The sequence below is a fragment of the Corvus kubaryi genome, unplaced genomic scaffold, assembly GCF_017639235.1.
Source record: "Corvus kubaryi isolate FWS band 111438036 unplaced genomic scaffold, C.kubaryi_AGA036_p1.0 66, whole genome shotgun sequence".
NCBI classification, from domain to species: Eukaryota; Metazoa; Chordata; class Aves; order Passeriformes; family Corvidae; genus Corvus; species Corvus kubaryi.
In genome coordinates, this window is record NW_024582054.1 from 24,200,909 (window position 1) to 24,224,628 (window position 23,720).

Consider the following 23,720-nt stretch of genomic DNA (forward strand, 5'->3'; position numbering starts at 1 on the left):
TTAAGGAATGCAGTATAACTAGGTTTTGGTCATCTGAAAACACCACCACCATTTCCTTACTCACTTTGCTTGTTTATGCCTTTCAGCTGTGGTTTGATGCTGCTTTACAGCTGTGGGAAAAATCACATTTGTACGTGAAAAAAATTAAAGGGACAAATACTGGATTTGCCTAATTTAGAACCTTAGGTAGAGTAAGTTAACAGGGACATAGGTGAAAATTACTTTAAACAACTTACTGTGATGCACACTTTTCTATTTAATTTACCTGTAGTCTGATCTATGCTACTCCTCTTATTTCAAATCCATAGCAGTTCTGGTCCTTTTGTTACTAACCATTCAATAGTATCTTGACAGCAGAACTACATCTTCGCTCTCATTTAATAACTATTTATCATTCTGTATCTGCCCATTTTCAAGAAGGAATAAAGTTAAGTGTTCCAGAAATTGGAAAAAATTGAAACTTGACCTTTATTAAGTGGGTTAATTGTCACAATCTCAGCATGTACAAAATTAATGACCAAAAAGTGGAACTTCAGAGTTTCAGAAGACTAGGTTAATGTCCAAAAAAGCCTAAACTCTGACCTTCTTGACATATGCCAAAAGAAACAGCCACCCTAATAAATTACTACCTGTGTGCAATTATAATAAACCATTCCTAGCATCCAATCACTTGAATTAATTGCTGCAAGGCAGTGGGACTTGCAGATATTCAAGGCAATCTAAAAATTCCTTTGCAGTTCATCGGAGGCTGTTTGTGCATGCTTGCTTCAGCGTGGAGATTCAGTTTTAAGGCACATTATTCATACCTTTGGACCACAAATCTGTATACAAGCCCACTTACTAGTGCTGAAATTAGGAGCCTTGACTGAGGTATTAACATTACTGACAGCGGTGAACCAGTGTGGAATAAAGCAAAGGGAATGGAATTTCCCTTAACCCATATCATAAAGCAGTTGCTGGATGAAGGACACCTACACAGTTTCCAAATTTCAGCCTTACATAGGAGGAACAGGCAACTTCTCTGAACACAACGAACCACAGCATATTTAAATCAAACAGCATTTGCAAAAAGAAAGCTAAAAGAAAGAAAGAAATACTCCATTTGCATGGGTCCAAGGTAGCAGTACAATGTGAAATCTACTGACTCCCACAGCACCATGTCAAACACTGAAGAATTGGCCAACAGGACAGCCCACACTTCTCCATGGATAGAAATGCATCTAGGGAACAGGTAGGTTGCCCCAGCTGAACACAAAGCAAGAGGGTGCCTGGTCAGTAACGTGTGCAAGTGAAACAAGGCTGCAAGCTGGAATGAAGTTACTCTTGGTGTTTGCCATGCATGGGATGTTACAGGGAAACTTGCTTTTTGCCCCTGTTAATCCTATTCAAAGGACAAATGATTTGTGTGTTCAGAGCTGGCAAGTTGGCCCATTTTTAAAAACAGCAAACTTAAATAAAATACCACTGTTTAAGTTCAATTATCTAGTTCCACTGGCATTTGAATCTGTGATTAAGTAATGGTGATTCAGTTGGGAAATCAACATTACTCACATGTGCAAGATTCTATTCCCTATACTCATGCAGATTTTAAGCACCTTTCTGAAAAAGCAAGGTCAAGTCTCAAAGGGCTACAGATCTGTTTCACTCTAATTCACATTAAGGTGCTCAAAGGCACAAGATGTGGTGGTCAGCATCAGCTATTTTGCCATGTCTGAATTGGATTTAATCGGAAAATGATTGTCTGGTTTCTCCAGATTGGGAAGACAGAAGACTCAGGTTCAAAAGCTTCTTCTGTGCTTGATCAACACTAAATAATAAAATACTCCTATAGACAAAAAAATCATGTGGATGCAGGTCCCTAATTCTAGACACATTGTTTCAGGTGACCAATCTGAATACAACATTTTCTCCTATCCCCATACGGCTCTCTGTGGCTTTATCCAGTCCTTCCATGCTGGATTTGTAAAGCATTTCCTTAATCCCTAGTACTGAGCAGGTGCCCCACAGTGGCAGAGGAGCAGTTAATGGACAATTGTGACTCCAACCCAGGCTCCCTGAGGTTACCCCAGCACTGCACCAACAACAAGGCAGCAGCCACTTACATCTGCTCTTCGCTGCTGGTTCAACACATTACAACAGGCTGTGATCCCTTTGTGTTCACCTGTTCCTAGGGATAGTGAAGCCCTAGACTAATTCTAAAATTTCACAGTAATTACAGAACTAATTGGAGATGATTTTGAACACTCACTGAAATAATTCCTGAACTTCCTATTCTTCATAACAGCAACCCTTGCCTCCCAGACAAACTTAACTGTTGTTCACTTGCCCAGCTCCGATCTAACTTAATCTTCCAAGATTAAAAATGACACCAGCTCCAGAAACCAGGACCATTTGTGGTTTTCTTTTTTCTTAATTATGGACTGAGGGGGGGTTTTTTTTAATTTTAACTGAAAAATCCTCCACATGGTTTCCAAACTTGCGGCATTTGTTAGGAAATAGACGTAGAACCCGTAAAATGCTAAGAAAGCTCTTCTAACCGTGAGTCACCAATTTATGCACAGCATGCAGTGCATGCAAAGAAGGAAACACAATAGAATATTAAATATAGGATGGTAATTACGTGAAAATCATGTGGTCATATCTGACTTCAACAAGGATCAGTTAAAAATCTTCTAGAGGAAGAGGGATGGGTATTGCTTCATCAGATAAATTTGGTAGGGCAATGTTTTTACTGAAGACTCCTGTTTGGAACAGAGTACAAGCAATAGCTGGACTGACTTTCAGTCCATAAAATCAGGAAAGAGGAGCAGATTTTGGGAGCACCTTTCGCTTGTCTGACTGAAATACTTCAAATGATGTTTCATAATTACTTCACACGCCTTTCTATAAAACAAGGGAGATAGAAGGGACAGCAGTAGATACTACATACTGTTTTTAAACATGTGAACTAGAGAAGATTTTGTAACCTAAATCTCCCAGAATACTTTTGAATCATATGAGTTTCATAACTCCATGATGATCATTCCTCTCTAAAGGCAAATCAGCCTTAAGAAGGCAGTTACTGTTGAGTTGCACAGATTTTCTGTACATATCACCTTATAATGATGTATGAGGCAAAGAATACTTATTCTAGCCAAGAACAAAAACCATCTCACCCTCCCCAGTCAGAAGGCTCTCATTTCTCCTTCACTCATGACAGCACTTAAGCTACTGTTGCATTTACACTTTAAAAACATTTCTCAGGCTGGTGGTTGTTGCTCAATTTTGTATATTTGACTTTATCAACAAGGAAATATGGACATCACCTCATGGCACAGACCCAAACTAGTTACAGGTTGTTAGGGAAATGATTCATCAGTAGGTAGGTTCATGTAAAATTCAAAAGGCTTTTTTTCCCCTGTTTTGCTTTTGGAGAATAGTCCGAGAAATGCAAGTGATGTCTTTCTTACAGGAATACTTTAGATAGCTAAACAGAAGCAAGATTTGGCATTTAGCCTGGGATTAGTGTGAACAGCCTCTTAACCAAACATTATGAAGAAAGTTAACTTTAAAATGCTTTGAAAGGTCTGTTTTCATGACAGATGGTAATAAGGGCTCATCAGTGCCAATTTTTTTGTTTCCACCTCAGTTTTCAAAAGCTTAAGTTTTAGGTTAGTGCTTCTGAAGGGACTATTACATGCACAGAGGAAAAATGCAAATTACAAAATTAGATTACTCACTATTTTTATTGTGTGTAACATATTTTTCTAAATAACACTAACAGATGAAGAGTAAGAATTTGACCATGCACTCAATAGAACACTTTCCCTTTCTTTTACTAGAATCCTTTTTTTTTTTTTCCCCAGCTATTTGTCCTTTGATCTTTTTCTGTACACCTGGACAGATATTCCTCTCCCCACAGACCCCAAAAGATACAGCAGTCAGTAGCAGGTAGAGGTTTTGTTTGTATAATACACTCACTAGTGAAGACATGGTAGAACTATATTTTATTCAAGAAAACCCACACATTCTGTCCTGTGGTGACCACAGGCTTTGCTAAGCCATAGATATTAGCAAACACTGGAACAAAATACAGTGTATCAGATTGAATCCAAGCATTTAAATTCTGAATTACAGTTATAATTTTCAGGGCTGGTTTCAGAATTGCATCATAGTATCTAGTACAATGTTGCGCAATGTAAGTGGCAGAAACAGAAATGGAGTATTGGTCCTAATAAAACCCAAAATGTAATGACTCTTGTATGACATTTAAATAGTCAAGACAACAATTCATAACATTCTACCAAAGGCAGCATATAGTTACAAAAATACTGGTCCAGCATCTTGTTAGTGATGAAGCAATATCCAAGGTGCAATGGCAACGTGCCATTCTTAGTGAAATATTCTTTAAAAAACTATTTTTTCTATTTTCCCCACACTGATACTAGCTGAACACCAGAATTCTACAACAACCTGAAAGTCACTACTTAAATGTGTATTGCACCAAAGATTGATGCAAAAACACATTTTCCAGGTTGCAGTATAAAAGAAGCAAAGTCTAATAAAACTATGAATGTGCCAAAAGACATTTTACTGCAACTGATCTTATATGAGCAGTTTGCAACCTCTACTGAGCTTTAAACAACTGTCCAAGCTTTCCATTCTATCCATTATCATGAACTTAAGGATACAAAAGTAAAAGACAAAGTCCTTAATACTGAGAACAGAATTAAATCACTTTATACTCCTCTCAATTGATCCACAAAATAAAAATATCCTGTCCTCCTCTCCTCCTAATACCCTGGTAATTTCAAGGTCAAGCCATGGAATTACCCTTACTCTGATATTGCACAGTGCTAGGATTGTATTGTTTCCACCTAGAAGTTAAAACACGTACTATGAGGGTGACCAAAACTGCTGGTGACAGTAGACCTGCTTAACTTGTGGAGGTACCCCAAGAAATGTGCATCAGATGAAGACACAATCTAAATGGCAAAAAGTACTGCAGACTTGGCTGTGGTTTGGACTTGGGCCAAGAATACATAAGCCTGCTTGCCACTTCCTTTGACGAAGCAGGATCAATTAATATCTTAACCAAAAGACAAAGCTGAGTAAGATCAGGTAACCATGTGACATTCAATGTTACATTCAACAACACAGAAATGAAGGAGTAGCAGACAGGAATATTAATAATATTTTCCTTTTAATAATGATTTAGTCAAAAGTGTAGCTTTGAAAATCTCTAGCTAGTTGTGAAAACCTGAAAAAGCTGGGAAGCAACCTCACTTTGATCAGTTTAAAGCTGTGGCTTGGCCTATCTGCTTTCAAAATCTCCAGTAGCTCTGCCAATCTTGTAAATAAAAACTACTGCCTGGAAATAAAAAGTAGTCAGCCTTTAAAAGTTCGTGAACGTTGTATTGTAGCAGCCTAACTCTGACTGAAGAAGAAAGATATTTTATACAGTAAACAAAAGACAGTAAACTGAAATCTTCAGAGATCACTTTAAGTGTATACAATTTGGATTCCCACTGACATTTAAAACTACCAATCATAAGGTTGCCACCTTACCTTTTTCTGGACTGGCACACCTGATTTTAAACAGGCTTTCCTCCAGTCTCCCAAGTTTCTTATCCTCTCATTCAGTTTTCTGCTGTACTGCTCCCCTACCTTCATGCTGAATACCGAGTCAGTCCTGCCTTCTGCTTTTCTTGGCAGGAGGCAGAGCAAGCTTTTAATTTCGGTAGTCAGAGTGACAGAACAACAAACGCACAGCAGATAGAAGAGCTTAATTCTTCCTCAGGAAGAAAATACATTTGGTTCAACAAAGGGCTGCAAAATCTTCCAAAGGCACCTCTTTCCCCAGTTTTTGCCTGAAAGCAAGATGGCAATCTTAATTGAAAAGGGATGCTAAATCTTTTAAATAACTTAAAAATTCATTTTTATATAAAGCAGCAAAACCATTTTTCTCTGCAGAAAGAGAAATGTTAACAAAGAAACACACCAACATAAATGCACTCTTCATAAACTTCAGCTAGTTTAGTTTCACAAGAAAGTAAAATTTTAGGACTATTCTTTAACCTCATCAGTACTTTCTGAAGAAGATTCTTTGGCATCTTCAGTCCCTCTGTTGCTTTTCTCTTTACTAAGATTTTCACTTTCTGATTTGGTCCCATTAAATAAAGAGTTTTCACCATTTACAAACCCATTCTCTGTGACTTCAGCATCAATGGCTTCATCAATCTTTAAGTCCCCTTGCTCTTCCACATCTTCTAGGTTTCTCAAGACAATAGGGAGTTTAGAGTCTGCCACAGTGTTCTCCAACAAGGCAATATTGTTCTCTTCGTACTTCGGAAGCGGAGCTCCATCTGCTATTTGTTTGGTATAATACTCTCTGCTGGCAGCTGCGCTCTTCACTGCCTTCTCCAGGATCTCTTTTTCACCTAAGCGCAATTTGATGGCCATGACCGCATGTGGAGTGAGGTCATGAGTCTCCAAGAAGGACTTATCAACCTGTTAGAAAAGAAAAAGCAAGTCTGTTAGTAACACCCAACACTATGGACATGAGGGTGTCTGCAAGGAGTCCCAGTGAAATTTGTCATGAAATCATAAAAAAGCCCAGCATTTCTGCACATAAATCAGTCTGCATGACAAGCAAAGTCAGGTTATTTCACAAATATATGCAGCATGTAGGTTCACTTATACATTTGCAATAGGAGCACATTTCTTTGCAGTCTGGAGAATGCAACTAATAGACAACAAGTTGAAACTGATTCCCCGTTTTATTTGCAGAGAAAAAAGCAGGTAGTCTCTACGTGGAGAATCAAAGGAAAAATACATTAACAAAATTACATTAACAAAATTTTCTTTTTTGAAATCTTATTTGATTTTCCTTAGACAATGCAGAACTGTTTCTGCACTTAAAAAGTACAGAATGAATTATGTACTAACATTCAGATTGAAGTTTGCAAAGACAAGATGAAGGACAAAGTATCTTTTGCCACCATCACAACACACAGAAGAATTCAGACATTTAAATTACACATAATGATAATATTACCTCCACAGTTGTTTTATAGGTTTTCAAAAGAAGGGATGCTCTGGCTTCCAGGAATGTCCAAAGTTTCACTTCATTGTCCCAGCTAACAGGAAATTCAGTGTTCCCCAGAGTGAAAATTTTGTCAATCGCATGCTCACCTATCAAGTGCTCCTTCAGCTCTTCTGCAATAAGTATAAAACCAATCTGTTAAAAAACAATCTCATCATTCACTTTGTCAGTTGACAAACTGCAGAAAGATTTATTTTCAATCGTATATCTTTGAGCAGCTAGCAAAAAATAACCCTCTCCTCAAATAAGAATTATCAGATATGCTGCTTATTTCTAGGATTTGCCTGAAAGAGACAACTGGAAGTCTTGAGGTCAGCAGAAAATGGGCCTTCTCACCACTTGGAAATAAAGATACTTTAGATATCACAGCCTCTCATACACAGCGTAAATCTGTGACAGTGAAACAGAATGCTTTGTAAAATCATTCATAAACAAAAGGGAGTAAATTTTTAAAGAGTTCAGTGAACTTTTTGAGAAAAAAAGGAATAGGCCAGAGAGTGTGCAAATAGCAGTGGAATTATTTTTCCTATTGTTTTGGTAATCTTTTTCAGTAGCAGAAACTTCCTACAGGTGGTCAGAAAAGACATCCATCAAAACTCAAACAGAGTTTGAGCAGAAACAGAGCAGAAAGCATTTAATCAGCTCCTTGATATTACGTAATTTTTTTTGTTAAACTTTTAATTAATAAATTTGACTACGGCAAAGCAGTTATCACAAATTTCACTAAGAGCTTCCATGTGGTTTCTCAAAAAAGTTTTCTTAAACAGTATTTAAGACATAAATAAACTGAGCACAATCATATACCAGATATGTGCAATTAAAACATTCACTAGCTCTATTTTCCTCTCCAAGCCAAAATTAACTCCCTCATCAGCATCCTAAAATTTTCTTCCCTTGAATTTACTTCCCAGAAGTATCAAGCAGTTGGAATAGATGGTAGTTGTAGGTCCACTCCAACTGAACTATTCTGGTATGTTCTAACTTCTTAGTAAGTGCTAAAAGATGGATGACAGGAGGAAGTGAAGGCATGACACTAAGTTACACTGTTTTTATTAAAGAAAGCAAATAGACCACATGCAAAAACTCAACTACTTCTGTGTTCCTACTGGCACAAAAAATCCACATCGTCTGCACGGTATTCTTAACTGTAAGGGAATTCTCTCACTGTTATGACAAACTGCCACATCCATAACCTTCAAAACTGCATCTAACCAGCAAGAAGCTATTATGAACATTTAATGAGAAGTTTCAGATGCACAAATAAGGTGAATATTTATTAAATGCACAGGTATTTTGCCCCACAAAAAAAAAAATAACAGAAGAGATACACTAGAAAGACAGTCTGAAAATACAGAACTTTTAGATTACCAATTACCAAAATAATGAAAACACTTAACTTTGAAATGTCTCTTCCATATTTCCTCTGTATACAGTACAGAATATTCCAATTTCATACTTAAACAATTCCACAGTGACAGCTAAAATGCTGTGATTTTAAGCATGTAAACCCCTAGGTCTTACATGATCTTGTTCTGCAAACTATTTTGAAACCTAAGAACCACAGGTCAAACTCCAAAGCTCACTCACTCACAAGAGTCTGGGAGATTAAAAGAAATAAAAAATTGCATCATCTCATGCTCTCAGAGTTACTGAAATATTCCCTCAGATGACATGGCCAAAGATTCAGGTTCTCAGTAGCTTACAGATTCCTTTTTAACTTAAATTCCTCAACTTTTCTGATCTTCTATCTTAATGTTTATATAAAATGTCTATCACATTCCTGCATTAACAAGAAAACCAATCAAAAATCCCCACAACAAGACAATCATAAATTAGGTCATCTTCATAAAACATCCTACCTTCACTCATACAAAACACTCGAAGGAAAGCCAAGAGCTGGGCAGAGATTGCAGGCTCAGTGGAGTGCAAGGCAAAAACACTTGAACTAATAAAAGAGACAATCAAACAACAGTAAATGCAAGTTCAATTGTTGTATCTTTGAACTTATTTCAACATAAAGGTGTACTGCTACAAAAGTAACTTTAAAATACTTAAGTAATATTAGCTCAAACTGAAAAGCTTCCCTAACCTGTATCTGAAAAGAACAATTATCTGTACAATTTTACACTTAAAATTATTTTATACAGCTTTCATAATAAATTCATGAAAATGCAATGTTTCATGTCTGCTGCTCCTAATAGTACCCTCTGGACTGAAAAGACTAAAGGAAAATGCTGTGATTCACATACTGAGCATTGTAGTATGTCTGCAAGGGATAGGAAAGAAAGAAAACCCACAGATTGCTTCAAATTAATCCTTGCTCTGTTTTTGTTCAAATGGTTATTAAAGCAAAGGCTTTTTTCCTTATATATGGTTCAAATTAGATGATAATATAGCTCAGAGAACTTCTGTAAATATTATTACAATAACTTTAATTTGCTATACAAACAGGAGCAATATTACACCTAGAAAACTATCACAGAAGAGCTTCATATATGCTCTACTGGACACTGTATACTTTGGAAATATTTTTAAAAACCCACGGCATTGTGTTTTACTTACGTTGGGATACCAGCACGAGCTAAGACCTCTGCCTTCATAGCATACAGCCTGTCACTTTTACTCACGCCAAGCTTTATTTTCACTCTGTCATGTGAATTATTATCAAAGAAAAAACCACTGTGGATCACAAATTCAGCGTTTGACCGAGTGCCATAAAAAATGTAAATCTAGAAGGATGAAAAGAGAAGTGAAGGGACAGGAAAAAAGCTTAAGATCAGCTCAAAAAACTGACATAATTTGAAAGTTATTTTCCGAAAGAATTACTATTCTGAGTACAAGGTATATTTAGTTATATGAAGAAACATGCTTTGTTTTCTGGTATTGACTCAAATGCTGTATATAACGTGGCAATTACACTTTAGAGGTAGATGTAAATGTATCCATGTAACAGAGACTTTGAAAGGCGAGAAGAAATTCTTGTTCTGTACTTTAAAATAAAAACATTTTGGTTTCTCACACTGTCATAAAGTACCAGCATATGGAAATAAGCTTTCAAAGGCTTTTTAAAGGCTAAAAAAAAATAGAGACAAGGAGGGCCCATTAAAAGAAATTGTGTTTCTGGAGTCATTTTTCCCAACCAAATGTCCACTCAAAACTATACTGCTGATAGATCAACTTTGCTTTCATTTTAATGTTATCTTAAGATATGGATATACTACAGTACATCATACAGAGAGATCTGAGCTGTATTGAGCCAGTATTTATTTTTGTTTTACTCTGAACTCTTTTATATAAAGCATATAGTTACTTTAATTCACATTTCAAAAGAAGTTCCTAAATATAACCTGCGGAATGTATTTAATTCAGGGCTCGGTTGTATGAAATGCATGGAACTAGAGGTCAGAGTAGCAATTGTATTCTCCCACATCAAGAGGATATTTTCCCATTTGTGTTTGATAACAGAATTGTCAATCAGAAAAAAAACTTCCAGCAGTTACAGAATTCCCTTCAGAACCTCAGTGTACAGCCGTGCTCTGGATGCCTGCAAGCTTCCATTCCTCTCTAGCTGACAGACACAGTGCTCTCTAAAGGGCTCAGTAACAGCAATGATGCCATTTACTTTCTTTGTTTTCAATTTTATATTAGGACTATTTATCCTAAGCACTAAATGCTTAAGTATGATATTGAATTATAGTAAACATCATACTATATCACACTCTCATGATGAACAGGTGACCTGCCTACATATATTAAGGCAGTGGGTAAGAAGAGAGTTGCTCACCCTCTCAAGTTTTAAAACTACTGTGATAGATCTCATAAACTAAAAGTCACATATCATGTGTACATTACACAGTATGCTCTTACACCCCAAGACTGCTCTACAAAAAATCCAATTAAACAGAATGAGAATTGCTTTATTTCAGGCCAGTGTTTGACAGACTCTGTGGACTTCCACTGCCTCACACTTTTTAGTAGTAAAAGCATGGATCATACACTCTTCCTGCTGAAACTGTAAGAAATAACATCTGCATGGTATATTAAAGGACTGAAGCATTATATAATTACAGTGCTTTAAAGATGTCACTAACAGTTAAAGTTTGCACAGAAATTTTTAAAAATCCTGATAAATAGCAGACAAAGTGAAACTACTAAAATAAAATTGAAATATAGGAACCCTCTATACTTGAAATGGAGAGAGCAACCAGAACAGCTATATGACACATCCATTGCCAGCTGTGGAAAATTATAAATTGGATCACTTCTGGAAAAACTGTGGACCCCTTTTAACTCATCACACCACTATTGGAAAAAACAGAAAATATTTGACTACCATAACAAATTCTGAGAGCAAAAATATACAATCACTGTAAACCCCAGCATAGCAATGAGGATAAATACACTTCTGGAAAGATGTACTCAAAAAAGAAAAAATTTCAGACACTTCTTCGTTAAAAAAAGATAACGATACGTAAGAAAAATTAAAATCAAAATACTATCAATTGTAAGACTGGCAAAATAATACAGTAAAAGTAATAACTCAGAGGCTGAGTTACAAAACATTTCAGGATGTTTCCTAGACAAAGGCTTTGTCTGGCCATGCTGACTGCACTTCCACAGGCAGTAGTCAGTAAAGGAGTGCTGCTCCACTTGAGGGTTTAGGCTGGCTGCTGACACAGCACAGGGGATTCCTACACTCCTGGAAACACTGCCTTCAATGCATCACTAGTTTGGACACTCCGTTTTGGTTTTGAGCAGTTCTGATCAAAATACTGGATTCTGAACTGTTCCATGCATCTTTGCAAGACTCTCCTGCAGTCTCAGGATGAAGAAGTAAAAGCATGCATGCCTGTGTGAAAGGGAGGGAGTATGTTTTTAGGGCCTTTCTCATTTCCACTAAACATTGCAATGACAGCAGCATGGGTTAAAATGACTGGCAACTGTACTGTATTTCACCTCTTTTATATGAATGAAGACTAACAAGAAACATAAGCCAACAAACACCACTGTTAAAAAAGACTCTACAATCTACTACTGTAGACATAACTAAAAAATATCTATCTTTGGTCCTTTGGGTATAGCCTTTTACTAAGCTCTTCCAAAATACCAAACTTGGTGACTATGTATGGACACTTACCAATGATTAAATATTTCAACTAGTTCTCTAAAATATGAGGAATAAAACTCTCCTCCAGTTGGGGTCTACCAAGTGATAGAAAATATTCTGAAAAATGTACATGTATTTAGTTTGGTAGCATTTTCACTCAAAATTAGCTCAGCGTAATAAAATTCAAATGTAGCAGGGTTTAATCCACATCACTGTTATTGAAATTTTCTAGCGAGTCACCAAGAGTCCACAGAACTTTATGAAACAACAATAATGTAGATAACTCTTCACACTACCTGTTCTCCAGCCTTGAAATCTTGAAGTGCTACACATTCACACCGGTCATCTTCTAAATTGTAGCCTGTAGTGATCTATCCAGGAAAAGAGTGACAAAAGCACCTTTAGCATTTTATATTTCTCTCTCCCACCACTGACAAATTTTCCTATTGGAAATAAACATTAACAATAGGAATTGCATATATTTCTTTCTCAGCACAATAGAATATAGCTGATAGTGATCGCTCTCCAATTCCTGAGCAATCTCTTTTTAAAAAAATTTTTAAAATAAAGAAATCTAACAGAGGAAATAACCTACCTGAAGGGAACAGAAGGCTCTGAGAAAAGTACCTTCCATAGACAACAGACAAAGTGCCATGCTAAAGCCAGCGGTTTGTTATAAAGTTCTAGAGCTTTCAGTCACTCCCATGAGGCCCAAGGGAGCACAGCACTGACAGCTCTATATGCTGTGCTTTATCCTTCAACTGCCAACACATTTTTGATTTCTCAATGAAAAAGGATTAGATAACTGTGGATCTTTAGGGGATACAATCTTCAGAGAATTATAATTTACTTGAAAATAATCCTCTTATCTAAAAATTAAGTAATACTCTTAAAATGCTAAAAGGATTTTTGTGATGGTAGCAGGCAATGGAAGATGATAAACTCTCTTGACAAACCTGTACTTCCCCAAAAACAATTACTAAACTGTAACGGGGTCACACTAACAAGTAAAGCTATCCTAAAAATGTAATATTTTTACCAAGTGACAAACAGCATGTTCTTGAATAGTATTACCAGAGATGCAGCCACAGGATGGAACATAAGCTGCTGAAAAATCAGAAAGCAACTTTTATGGGAGGTAGTCTGAGTTCAGTACTGACAGAGGTAACTTATGGAAAAACATGTTCTGGGCCTAAGGAAAAACCTAAAAGAAGCCAAAGATTCTCTCTCAGCCTTTGAAAATGAAAACATTTTTTAGTTAGCTGACTGACATGAGTTGCAGTATACCCTGATTCTCATCTTGGATGCAGCTTGTCCAAAGACAGAATTCCTCAGATTATTTCAAAAGCTTGGTTGACGGCTTATACATTAATAGTTTTGCACTGCTTGCATCATTAAATGTGCATTTGTTGAAAACAGCTGAAACAGTGCTTTCAAATGGAGCAAATCCAAAATGTCAGCCCCAAGAACAGGCAGCCTGGCCCTGTAGACACTTGCAGAAACCTCCCTGTGCAGATGCCACAACTGCAGGTCTATTAACGGGTTTGTGGCATGTAGAGATCAATAAAGAACACGAGAGCCATGCAACACAGCCTACTGAGAAACACAGGCTGCAGTACTCGAACACGGAAATTCCTCTGCATTCTCTAACGTGAACCACACAATTTAAATTAAGATCTTGGATTTAGAAAGTTATCCTACCCTGAATGCTAGTGGATGACAAATCTACCTTCCTAGTTCAAATAGAGTCATCTTCTAAAAAATTGTACCTTTCATCCAAAAAAAAGGAACTCTTGACCTGTCCTGAAATTTTCTTAGTGTGTAAACTCAATGAAATAGTTCTGGATGTGAAAAGTCCACACCAATCCCTAGAAAAGCTGGTGGAACAGGATGGTTTCACAGACTGGGGAAATTCCAGTATTTTAAGAGGAGGATTCTGTCAGCTTAAGCATGCCTCACTAGAGTACTGATCCTTCTTTTAATTTTTTATTTTTGCTTAAAAAAAACCCCCAAAACAACACACAAAACTGAGTAGCACTTCTGAAAGACTTTTCTATAAAGCATAATGGAGTGCTAGACTCCTATTTCCTCTTTCTTTTAATAGCAGTCACATAAGAGAATTAACAGGGTGTTTACTTCTCTTCCCACATGATAGCTGACAAATTGCATCCCTTCAGTTTTATTTCTGAAGCAGACTGATACATGAATTTCAAGTTGTGTATAAAGCATGCAACAGTCTGCTTGGTCAGTGATTAAGGATGGACCCAGCCCAACAGGCAGAATGTAGCTTATTCAAAGCCCTGTCAGAACTGGTAATCAACCTCTGACTGTCAAAATACAATCCCACTAAAGAATAACAATGAGAAATGCATGAAGACAACCATTTTGAAATAGTTTTTAGAGGCAGGTTGATCTAATTAATAGTGTCAGAAGCAAGAAAAAGCTGGATGGACCTAGCTCCAGTTAAAATCCAAAGAGCATTTTATTATCTAGCTCATGGAAAGGGGTCCTGTGGAATAAAGCAAGAACAGGGATATATACGGTAGCTGACTGACTTGAGAAGTATTTTAGCACTACATTTGGAATAAACTAGACAGGGGTGCACTCAATGCCATCTTTTGTTTCTTACTTTCCTGCAATGAGTAACAATTCCCTTCATGTATTTTAAAGGGATTGTGCTATGATTAGAGCAGAACCCACCCTGATCTCACTCTACAATAATACAAACTACAGTACAGGCAGCTTACAGTTATCTTAGCAGTCACCCCCCCTCCATTTCTAATAGTACAAGGCAACTAGCACACAACAGAAATAGCTTTATAGTAGCTTTTCTTAGCCCATTACTAATATTACAGTTTTCTATCCTTCCTGAATTTATATCCATTTAAATTACTTTCTGTAGAAATACGAAATAAATGACCGAAACCTTTACATATATACAAAATATTTAAGTTCAGCACAACCGCCTTTGCCCTTTAGGATATACTTCAGCATAAAAAAGTGTTTCCAATCCTGATATACTACTGCATTAGGAGGTTTGGCTCCAGAGGTTGGCTCCATATCAAACCCATTGCTAAACAGCATAATAAAAATAAAAATTACTTTATCAATTTAAATAGAAGTTTGAATGAGTAAAACAACATAAATAGCTGCTCTTTTAATATACGCTGCTTAAATTTTCCCCTCACAGAACCTTGATTCTCTTCCTCTTTACTCTAATCCCAACTTTGAAGGCATTCATTAAGAGTTGTCTAATGAATACAGACAAGTCTCTGCGAAAGCATCTGAAAGAGATGCCCAGCAGGAAAAGGGTACAGGAAGTACTGACGCTTGCAGCTATGACTTATATTACAAAAATACACATTTCTGAATTTTAAGCAATTTTCTTTATACTGAAGACTCTCATATGAACTTTATTGCTAAATCAAAGCTGTGAGATTGCATAACAAATAGGGAAAGGCAAGAATCACTGTTAAAGAACAACACGTAATCACCTTGAAATAAGGAAAAATAAATAAATAATAAACCCCAAACACTTGCAACTTCATAGCCTAGCCTACCGTGCTGTAATTGATACAGTCATAGTAACACTAAATTAGCTAAATGTCAAGTGAAAAACAACTTGCTTTACAGTTTGTTCATTTAAAATAGACTTTTTTTATTCCAACAGCACTAACACATACTGCTGTCCTAACACTCAGGTCAACCCTCCCACAAAAGAATCAGATCACTTGAATAGTATGGTCATATCCAGTGCTGACAATAAATAATATTATCTACTGGAAACACAAGTAAGGGGTATGACTTTTGAAGCATACATGAGTATGACTAAGTAACACTGATAAACCAGCCTCTCTGGGTTTCCATTTCCTCATCTCAGCATTAACTAGTCTGTTAATGAAATCAGAAATCATCCCCTGAACGAGCGCACGTAAGCCAAAGTGTCAGCAGGTCTGACTTTCTATATACATATGTCACCTTTTAAATGTTTAATATGCCCTAAAGTAGTATTTTTGCATTTTGTTTCTTTGATGTAGTAACAGATGTACTGTTTTTGTTGAACTCGGCTTTGTTCTTGTTGTTGCTGTCTCTATAACAAGGCTCTTTGGGCACGGTTAGGAGAGCAGGCAGTATTTCTTAGTTGCAAATCTCTAACCACTTTCCCTAGTGGTAGCTACAAGAGGCAACCTCCACCAGTGCCCGCTTTCTGTTCTCAGAACAAATCTGTCCAGTGCTGTGCATCTTTTTCAGCCCATGAGAAACAAAGCTCCATGTCAGGAGACTATTCAGACTTGTCTGGACAAAACATTTCATGTAAATGAAAACTTTTAAAAGTACATTATATGCACATAAGACATAACTTTACACAAGTATCCAATCACTTGTAAAGTGTTCTCTAGATGAAGAAAGCTCTCCCTGAAAAGCTATCATAAGGTATTTGAGAAACTGACAAACCTTTCTTTCACATATTAGTTTTTTAGGGTCTCTTGGGAAGATAACATACCTGTGTTAAGAAGCATAATGGAAAGTGTTACTAAACTGTTCCACAGTAGTTGAAAGGTGTAATACTTAAGCCCTAAAGTCTTTCACCAACACTGAATAAATCCTTACCAATCCATTAGTATGATTACACATGTCCCATAAAGGTATTAGAGCCAGTGTAACTCTGGAACCATCTTCTGTTGGAATCTGGTTCTGCCGTGTCATAACAGAGGAAACTGCCCATCTGCAAAAGTTAAAAACACAAGATGGTCAATGTTCAAAGCATTAAAGTATGATAGGCCATAGTCCCACCTGAAGCAATCATTTAGACTGGGAGTTTCCAAACATAGTTTCCTTAAAGATCACACTGACTATAGGAACAGCAGAAGGCAATACCACTTCCAGGAGAAGCAGCAGCTCCCAGGTTTCCGGGACATGCACACAGAACAAATCCCAAACCAGGATTGAGATCCCTCCTCTCTTTGCAAGAGAATCTTCACACTGTCCATTGGCTCCATTCCTCAAGCAGGATCCACTCCCTATGTAACCTTCTGCTTCCCCAGCCCTTCCCTGCATATGTATCTCACACTACACATCCCAAACCCAGGGTCACCTGCTCCTGCAGGTTTTCCTGCTGGGCAGCAGGAGCTCTCATGCAAACTCTTGTAAGACCCAGGATGTATTTTCCCTCTCACTCTCTAAAAAGCTTATGTCCTGCATGAACTGGAAACCAGTGCAACCACCTGACACATGCATGATCTTTTGGTAAGTGTTTCTCATCAATCTGCAAGCTTTTGTCTTAGGCCAGTATTGCTAAATTTTCTGCTTAATAGAATTGAGAGGGGGAAAAAAAAGCCACAACATTCCAAACAGATATCCAGGTAAAAACCATGAAGAGAGTATCACATAGTTCTTTTGCACATGGACATCATTCAAAACCCTTCTAAGTCAGGATAAGTAAATGAAATGCAAGCTACCCTTTCAGACATAAAAATCTTTAGAAAAGCTTAGAATTTCAGTAGTCTCTAGAACTTCATTTTTTATTTTATACCTGACAAAAATTAATACTAAACACCACTGGAAAAAAGAATCTTAGTTTCACTATACTCTGGCTTTAATACATATATGTGTTGTGGAGTTTTTTGAGGGGAAAAAATGATGCCACTAGGAGAAGGTCAAAATAATTTGAATTCCCACAGACTCTACTACTAACATGCATTTAGTATACAGAATTAGACTTTCTGAAGGATTTCTTCAGAAGGACTAGACTGCTAACAAAGACAGTGGCAAACTGAAATCTACCTAATTTCTAAAAAAAAGTTAAATTGTGGATAATTCTGACATACAAACACTGCTTGAAACAGAGTAACAATATGCTTCTTGTTAATTGTTGTAATTTGTCTTTAAAATTTTGGACCACTTCACATGTAAGTTGGTGTGCTCCCCAGTGACCCTTTAAATGAAGGAGGCATGCTTTGGAAATCCTACTTTCATAGACTTACCCACAAGTACAACTAGGCTAAAAAATCCCTCATGAATGTCTTTTATTTGTGCTATTTTAAACATGTAACAGAATTAAAGCTCTCATTATCTTAATTGTTATTCTTTTTATCTTAATTCTGTCACCCCTTATAGCACCTCCAAGTGACACTCATGTTTCATGTGTGCAACTTCCATTCTCCAGCTCTCCTGTTCAGCAGCAGCTCTAGATACTAACTTTTACTAGTATGTGCTGGTAGAGCCTTTTATGAAAAAAAAAAAAAAATGAAAAAAATTTCCCCAAACCCTAAAAGTCCTGCCACATCAACTGAATTATTTTCTTAAGAAACAAGGAATTACCTTAGTAATCTGACTATGTGTGCCAGTTGGCTAAACTAACTGCTTATAATGAATGACTATTCCTTTGTAACAATTAAAATCTGCATATTTATTTCACTTTCTTCTTCATTAAGAAAGTGTATTAGTATCAAATCTTACAATTAATGTTTCAGTAACGATAAGGCTTTCCCAACAATGAAGAATTCCAGGGCCCCACAGTTTACCATAGTAAAAAAAGAAAAGAAACAAAGAAAAAAAAAATTTAAAGACAGACCAACCTGTAGTCGTCATAAGTGAAAGAATCCTTTAAGGGCAGTTTGCTGGCATTAGGATGGGTCTGCAAAATATAAGTTGCATAAAAAGGTGAAAAGAGGAAGAAAAGAGAAATCAGAAATCAGTCAGCAGAATTTCATTATTTAGCTGCCTAACAGATCCTAACAAGAGCCAAATGAAGCAGGAGGCGTCCAGCCGCGCTACAGAGGGATCATCATGCTATTATGCTCTCATACATCACTGTCAACTTAATTTGTTGTGCCCAGCAGCCGCCATAAATCTGTTTCTTCATATTTCAAGACTGGAACCCACAGACATTGTACAAAAAAAAAAATAAAATTTAAGGTGGACTGAGTATGTGAAGGTAAAACACAATCCAGCCCTCGATGCACAGTGGGGGAAAGAAATCAGACAATAAGCGTACATTAGCTTTCACCAACTTCCATATTTTCCTCTCCTCTGAGATATCAGTGAGATATTTCACAAATGCAAGGAATATTATACAAGATTTTCAATTCTTCCTTGTTACCTGTAACAGTGTTATTCAGTAAAGTTGCACTACACCTCTGAAACAAAAACAGATTATAAAATATTTAAATGGCTTCGGTGACAAACACCAATTAGACAGTATCTACGTTAGCCCATCTACACACTCTATCTAAAAGTGGAGCCGTGTCATTTGTGAATGCATACTGCAGTTCTCATTAACAAGCAAACATTTAATTTCTAAAGGCTTTAAGAAGCTCTGATAACAGTTATTTTTCTGATTAATTAACTTATTTAAAGTCTTGAAAATACAGGTAGCTTTAAACCCACATTCACACGTTTTCTTTAGAACTTTGTTCCAATTCACAAATGGAAAGCCATAGCAGCATAAATTTTAATCTTCTGGTTCAATTAGGTCTCTGAGATGAATTGAAGCAAATGATCAAACGGTTATTTCCGAAGATACAAATGATTTTTTGCATAGCTCTATCTTTGCGACGCTCTTAATGCATGAAGCTCCATGTAGTACGCAGTTTTTTACTCTTGATGCATTAGCATCACAAGTGCGTGGTAATTTATCATTTCTCACTGTAATGTACTTGCTGGCACTGTGTGCAGGACAGTAGGGGATGAGGTAAAAGTGGCTCAAACCGTAAATCAATTAGAAAACAAAAGCTTGTGCTCAGCGCGCAATTTTAGGCAAATTATATATTACAAAAGACTGCCAATTGGGTGTGAGGTCCCAGGTGGCTGCTCTGCCTCAGCCCCTCCGGTTAACCCTTGCGATGGGCTTTCTCCGGAACACGACTGAAGTTAACAATTCCAGTGGCTCCTGCCCCTCCCCTCACTTTTAATTTTTTTTTTTCTTTTTTACAGCACTCTACGTTTCCATATGATTTTCACTCACATCGATGACACGGTCATTGTATAACAAATCCCTTCGAATTTAATTGTAGCAACACGTTGTACAGCTGTTTCTTCTCACAAAAACATTCAGCACAAACCCAGGACTGAGACCCGAGCCAAGACATTTCAGGAGGCACCTTCCCTGCAGGACAGTCAAGACCCGGGTCCAGAAATGAATGCAGAAACTCAGCCTTCAGCTGGAAATAATTATTACGAACAAAAACCTCCCTAGAGTTTTCATTTATGACACTCTAATTTCAACTCTTATTACTCCTATTATTAATCTATTTTGCAGAAGCTCGATAATTAAGCAGGGAAAGACAACACCAACACTGCGAATATCAGCCCCTCCGTTTCCCTTTACAGCACGACCGCGTTTCCCTCCGGCCCGTGGCGATCGGTGTGAGGAGTCGGGTCTCACTGTGCGCCTCAAGTTTACAGCCGGCGTTTCGCATTTACCCCCCGGACCCTGCGGGTGCCGCTCCCCGCGGCCCATGCCCGTGCCCGGGCTGTCAGCCCCGCTCCAACCCCGCCGTTCCCGGCCCCGCTCCAGCCCGGGCCGGGCCCCCACACCGCGGGCCGCGCGGGCCAGCACTGCCCCCTGCCGGCGCCGCCGCGCACTGCTCCGCTCCGCCGCCAGCGCCGCGCCCGCTCCGCGCTCCTCCCGCCCGGCCCGCGGGGCAGGCGCACGAAACCGACCGCCTGCAGCGGCCCCAAACCCCGTGCGGGACAGCGCACCTGCAGGGTGAGCAAGCGCCCCCGGCCCAGGGCGGTCCGACCTGTTCATCGCAGGAGGAAGGCCGCGGGAACGTTAACACCCCTGTCTGTCGCCTCTGCTCTCTTCTGCTTTCCTCCTGCCTCTCAAACAGCAAGCAGCTTTTAGCGGAACATGCTGTTTTTCCAAGGGTAATAATGACCATGGTCAAAATGCACTGGAAGTAAACAGGCATCGCATGCATTGCAGGGGCTCAACAGACAAAAAGCGACTGCTACAGCCGCTGCACCCAGTTCCAGCCCACACTCCATTCCGGGAGCACCAGCCAACAGCCTCGACCCGAACTTGGAGCAAATAACCACAGGATGCAAGATATATACACTTTGTCATTGTCCTCTCTGTAGGAAACGTGTATTAGATCAATGAATTGCAGGGAGATCAATGGCTCATTTCACACAAGCAGTCCCCCTGTAATAGCCAACTTGAACACGCACCCCATGGGGAAAAGATCCTGGATGCCACCAAACGCTCTGTCACCCTCCCCATTTGTAAATCTGTGAAACTTCGGGATTGCCCCTATGTGGACACCATCCAGACGTAATTCCCATAAAACCAATAGTAAATTACAGTAAGGGACAAAATATATGGTCTTTAAAAGACACAGGGCAGAATAAAATCCCAGCATATGTAATTACCATATTTATAACATTCCATGGTACAATATTCTAGTAGCTCTTTTAAAGTTAAGATACGTCAGTATATTTGATCATGTTAGATTTCTGACTTGGTCTATTTCACTATGTAACTTAAAAACCCTATAGATTACAAGAATCTGAAGACACACAAAAAAGAACAATATTCTGATTAAAAATTTGATTTAGTATGCAGCTTCTCTTTATAGTCCCTTGGTAAAAATGAAATCTCCCTAACAAACACTTAATAAAACCTGTCAATATATCTAGAAAGAAAAATGACACAAATGCATTAAGTATTAAATACCCTTGAAAAAAGTCACATATTCCATGAATTTTTGATGTACTATCTTGACATTAATGTAAAACCTTGATATTTATAATTGACAGATATTTAATAAAGTATAGAAGATGACTGCTGTGTAGCATGCAAATTGCTCAGACGGCTCAAAAAAGATACAGACATATTTAAACTAAACAAACACTTAATACGTAAAAAAAGTCAGATCTAGCTTTTACAGGTTCACGCAGCTAGGTCTCTACAGATTAGCTTTCAAATGTGACATTATCCACTACATGAACCCTAATTTTAACTTACCAAGTCTGTATGAAGTAGTTTCAGAAAGTTGGGAGGGGAAGCTTTAAATAAAAAATGGGAACATGAAAATGTGAATATATTCATTTAGATGCAGGTCCTGACATTCTACTGAAAGAGTTATTATAAAGAACAAATACCATCTATTTCGTTACCCTTTCTGTGAAAATATTGTCAGAGCTGGCAATCAGGGTGATGACCACTGCAAAAACAAATAGTGGCATGCTGAATTTCATTTTCCTCCTGATGCTGCTATTCCTAAAAAAAAAAAAAATGAATAAAGAAACGGTTTTTTCCCCTTCAGTGTTCCAAGCCTTCTTTGAGACAGTTGGAGGATATCTCAAAATAACCAGAAATATTAAAAAGTAACAGTGATTGCTGCCAGATTGTCTGCAGCCACTGTGGAAAGAGACAGACTGTTATTCTAGTCACCTAAAACACTATCAGACTAGAAGACAGTTACTCAGTACGGCAATCACAGGAAGGGGGGGTGGGGGGGAGAAGAAAAAGAAAAAAAAAATTTAAAAAATAAAAGGACACTTCCAAACACACTTTCTCTTTCAGTGAAGCAGTAAAATATCCAGGGGTTCATGTCTCATGTTTAATGCCTCACAAACAAGCAACACTCCTGATGTGCCATAGGGGCCTCTGCGTTATTAATTTCTCCATCACACTTTTAGATGGATATCACAAGGAAATGATTCTCAAGTCCCAGAAAGTAGATGCTAAAGGACTCCCATTTTTGAGGGTTTGTTTCATTTGAATGGCATGAAGGCTGCAGTGTAAAATAGGTGGGTGCCCTTCCAGCTAAAAAGCCATCACAACCTTCACTTCTGCTTTCCAGCCTAGGGGCATTCACCTCCCATCAAAGAGTGGCCAGACTTCTGGAGACAGTAACCCTTTTCCCTATTCAATCACAAAAAGCTAAAGCTCATTTATCAGAGCTCCTAATCTTGATGGTGAATTTCCATTAAAATTGGCTTAATATTTGCTTGTTTACCAAGTGATGCAAGAACAAGTCCAATTACTGTAACACACAACACAATGTCTGAGTAGAAGGAAAAATTAAAGTTTACATGGTCTTAAATTTGTGTTCACATCTACACTACTAGATGCCTTGAAAAGAGCTGATGTATTTTTATGTGAAGTCATATTGACCAGTATATTCCTTTGTGCTATTAACCCTTGTATAATCCAAGAAAGAAAAAATTACTTTAATCACTAGATGGGATCAAAGTTAGGTTTTTTTTAAAAAGACACCACCTCCAAGCTGAGATACACTGATCATCACATCCATCCACTATTCCACTGTAATTCATAGCTAAAAGAATGTTTTTTTTAAAAAAATCCTTGTTTTTGTTGGTTTCCTGAATTTGTAGACAAAGAAATGGTTGGACTTCTGTGAAGACTATTTCAAGTACTCACAAGTCCAAGGCAAAGTTATGGGCAATCACTGCATCAATATCACTAAATCAGATTTCAGTATTCTCAGAAACCTCTTATATTCCCATTGAAGTGGAGACAGCTCCGCTTCTACCCCAGGAAACCATCATACCCTAGTG

At 37.8% G+C, this 23,720-nt stretch overlaps 1 protein-coding gene across 2 annotated transcripts in view; it reads right to left on the reverse strand.

Moving 5' to 3' along the window:
• Positions 1 to 3,967: 3,967 nt before the first annotated feature.
• Positions 3,968 to 23,720, reverse strand: part of SETD3 (SET domain containing 3, actin histidine methyltransferase) — a 62,145-nt gene continuing 42,392 nt past the window's right edge. For both annotated transcript variants that reach the window (XM_042047629.1, XM_042047630.1), the window contains 7 exons: positions 18,770 to 18,828; positions 16,803 to 16,917; positions 12,488 to 12,562; positions 9,647 to 9,813; positions 8,944 to 9,029; positions 7,037 to 7,197; positions 3,968 to 6,489 (listed from right to left, as the gene is read on the reverse strand). In XM_042047629.1, the coding sequence (XP_041903563.1) occupies positions 6,046 to 6,489; positions 7,037 to 7,197; positions 8,944 to 9,029; positions 9,647 to 9,813; positions 12,488 to 12,562; positions 16,803 to 16,917; positions 18,770 to 18,828 (1,107 nt within the window). In that variant the 3' untranslated portion in view covers positions 3,968 to 6,045. The remainder of the gene's footprint in view (positions 6,490 to 7,036; positions 7,198 to 8,943; positions 9,030 to 9,646; positions 9,814 to 12,487; positions 12,563 to 16,802; positions 16,918 to 18,769; positions 18,829 to 23,720) is intronic.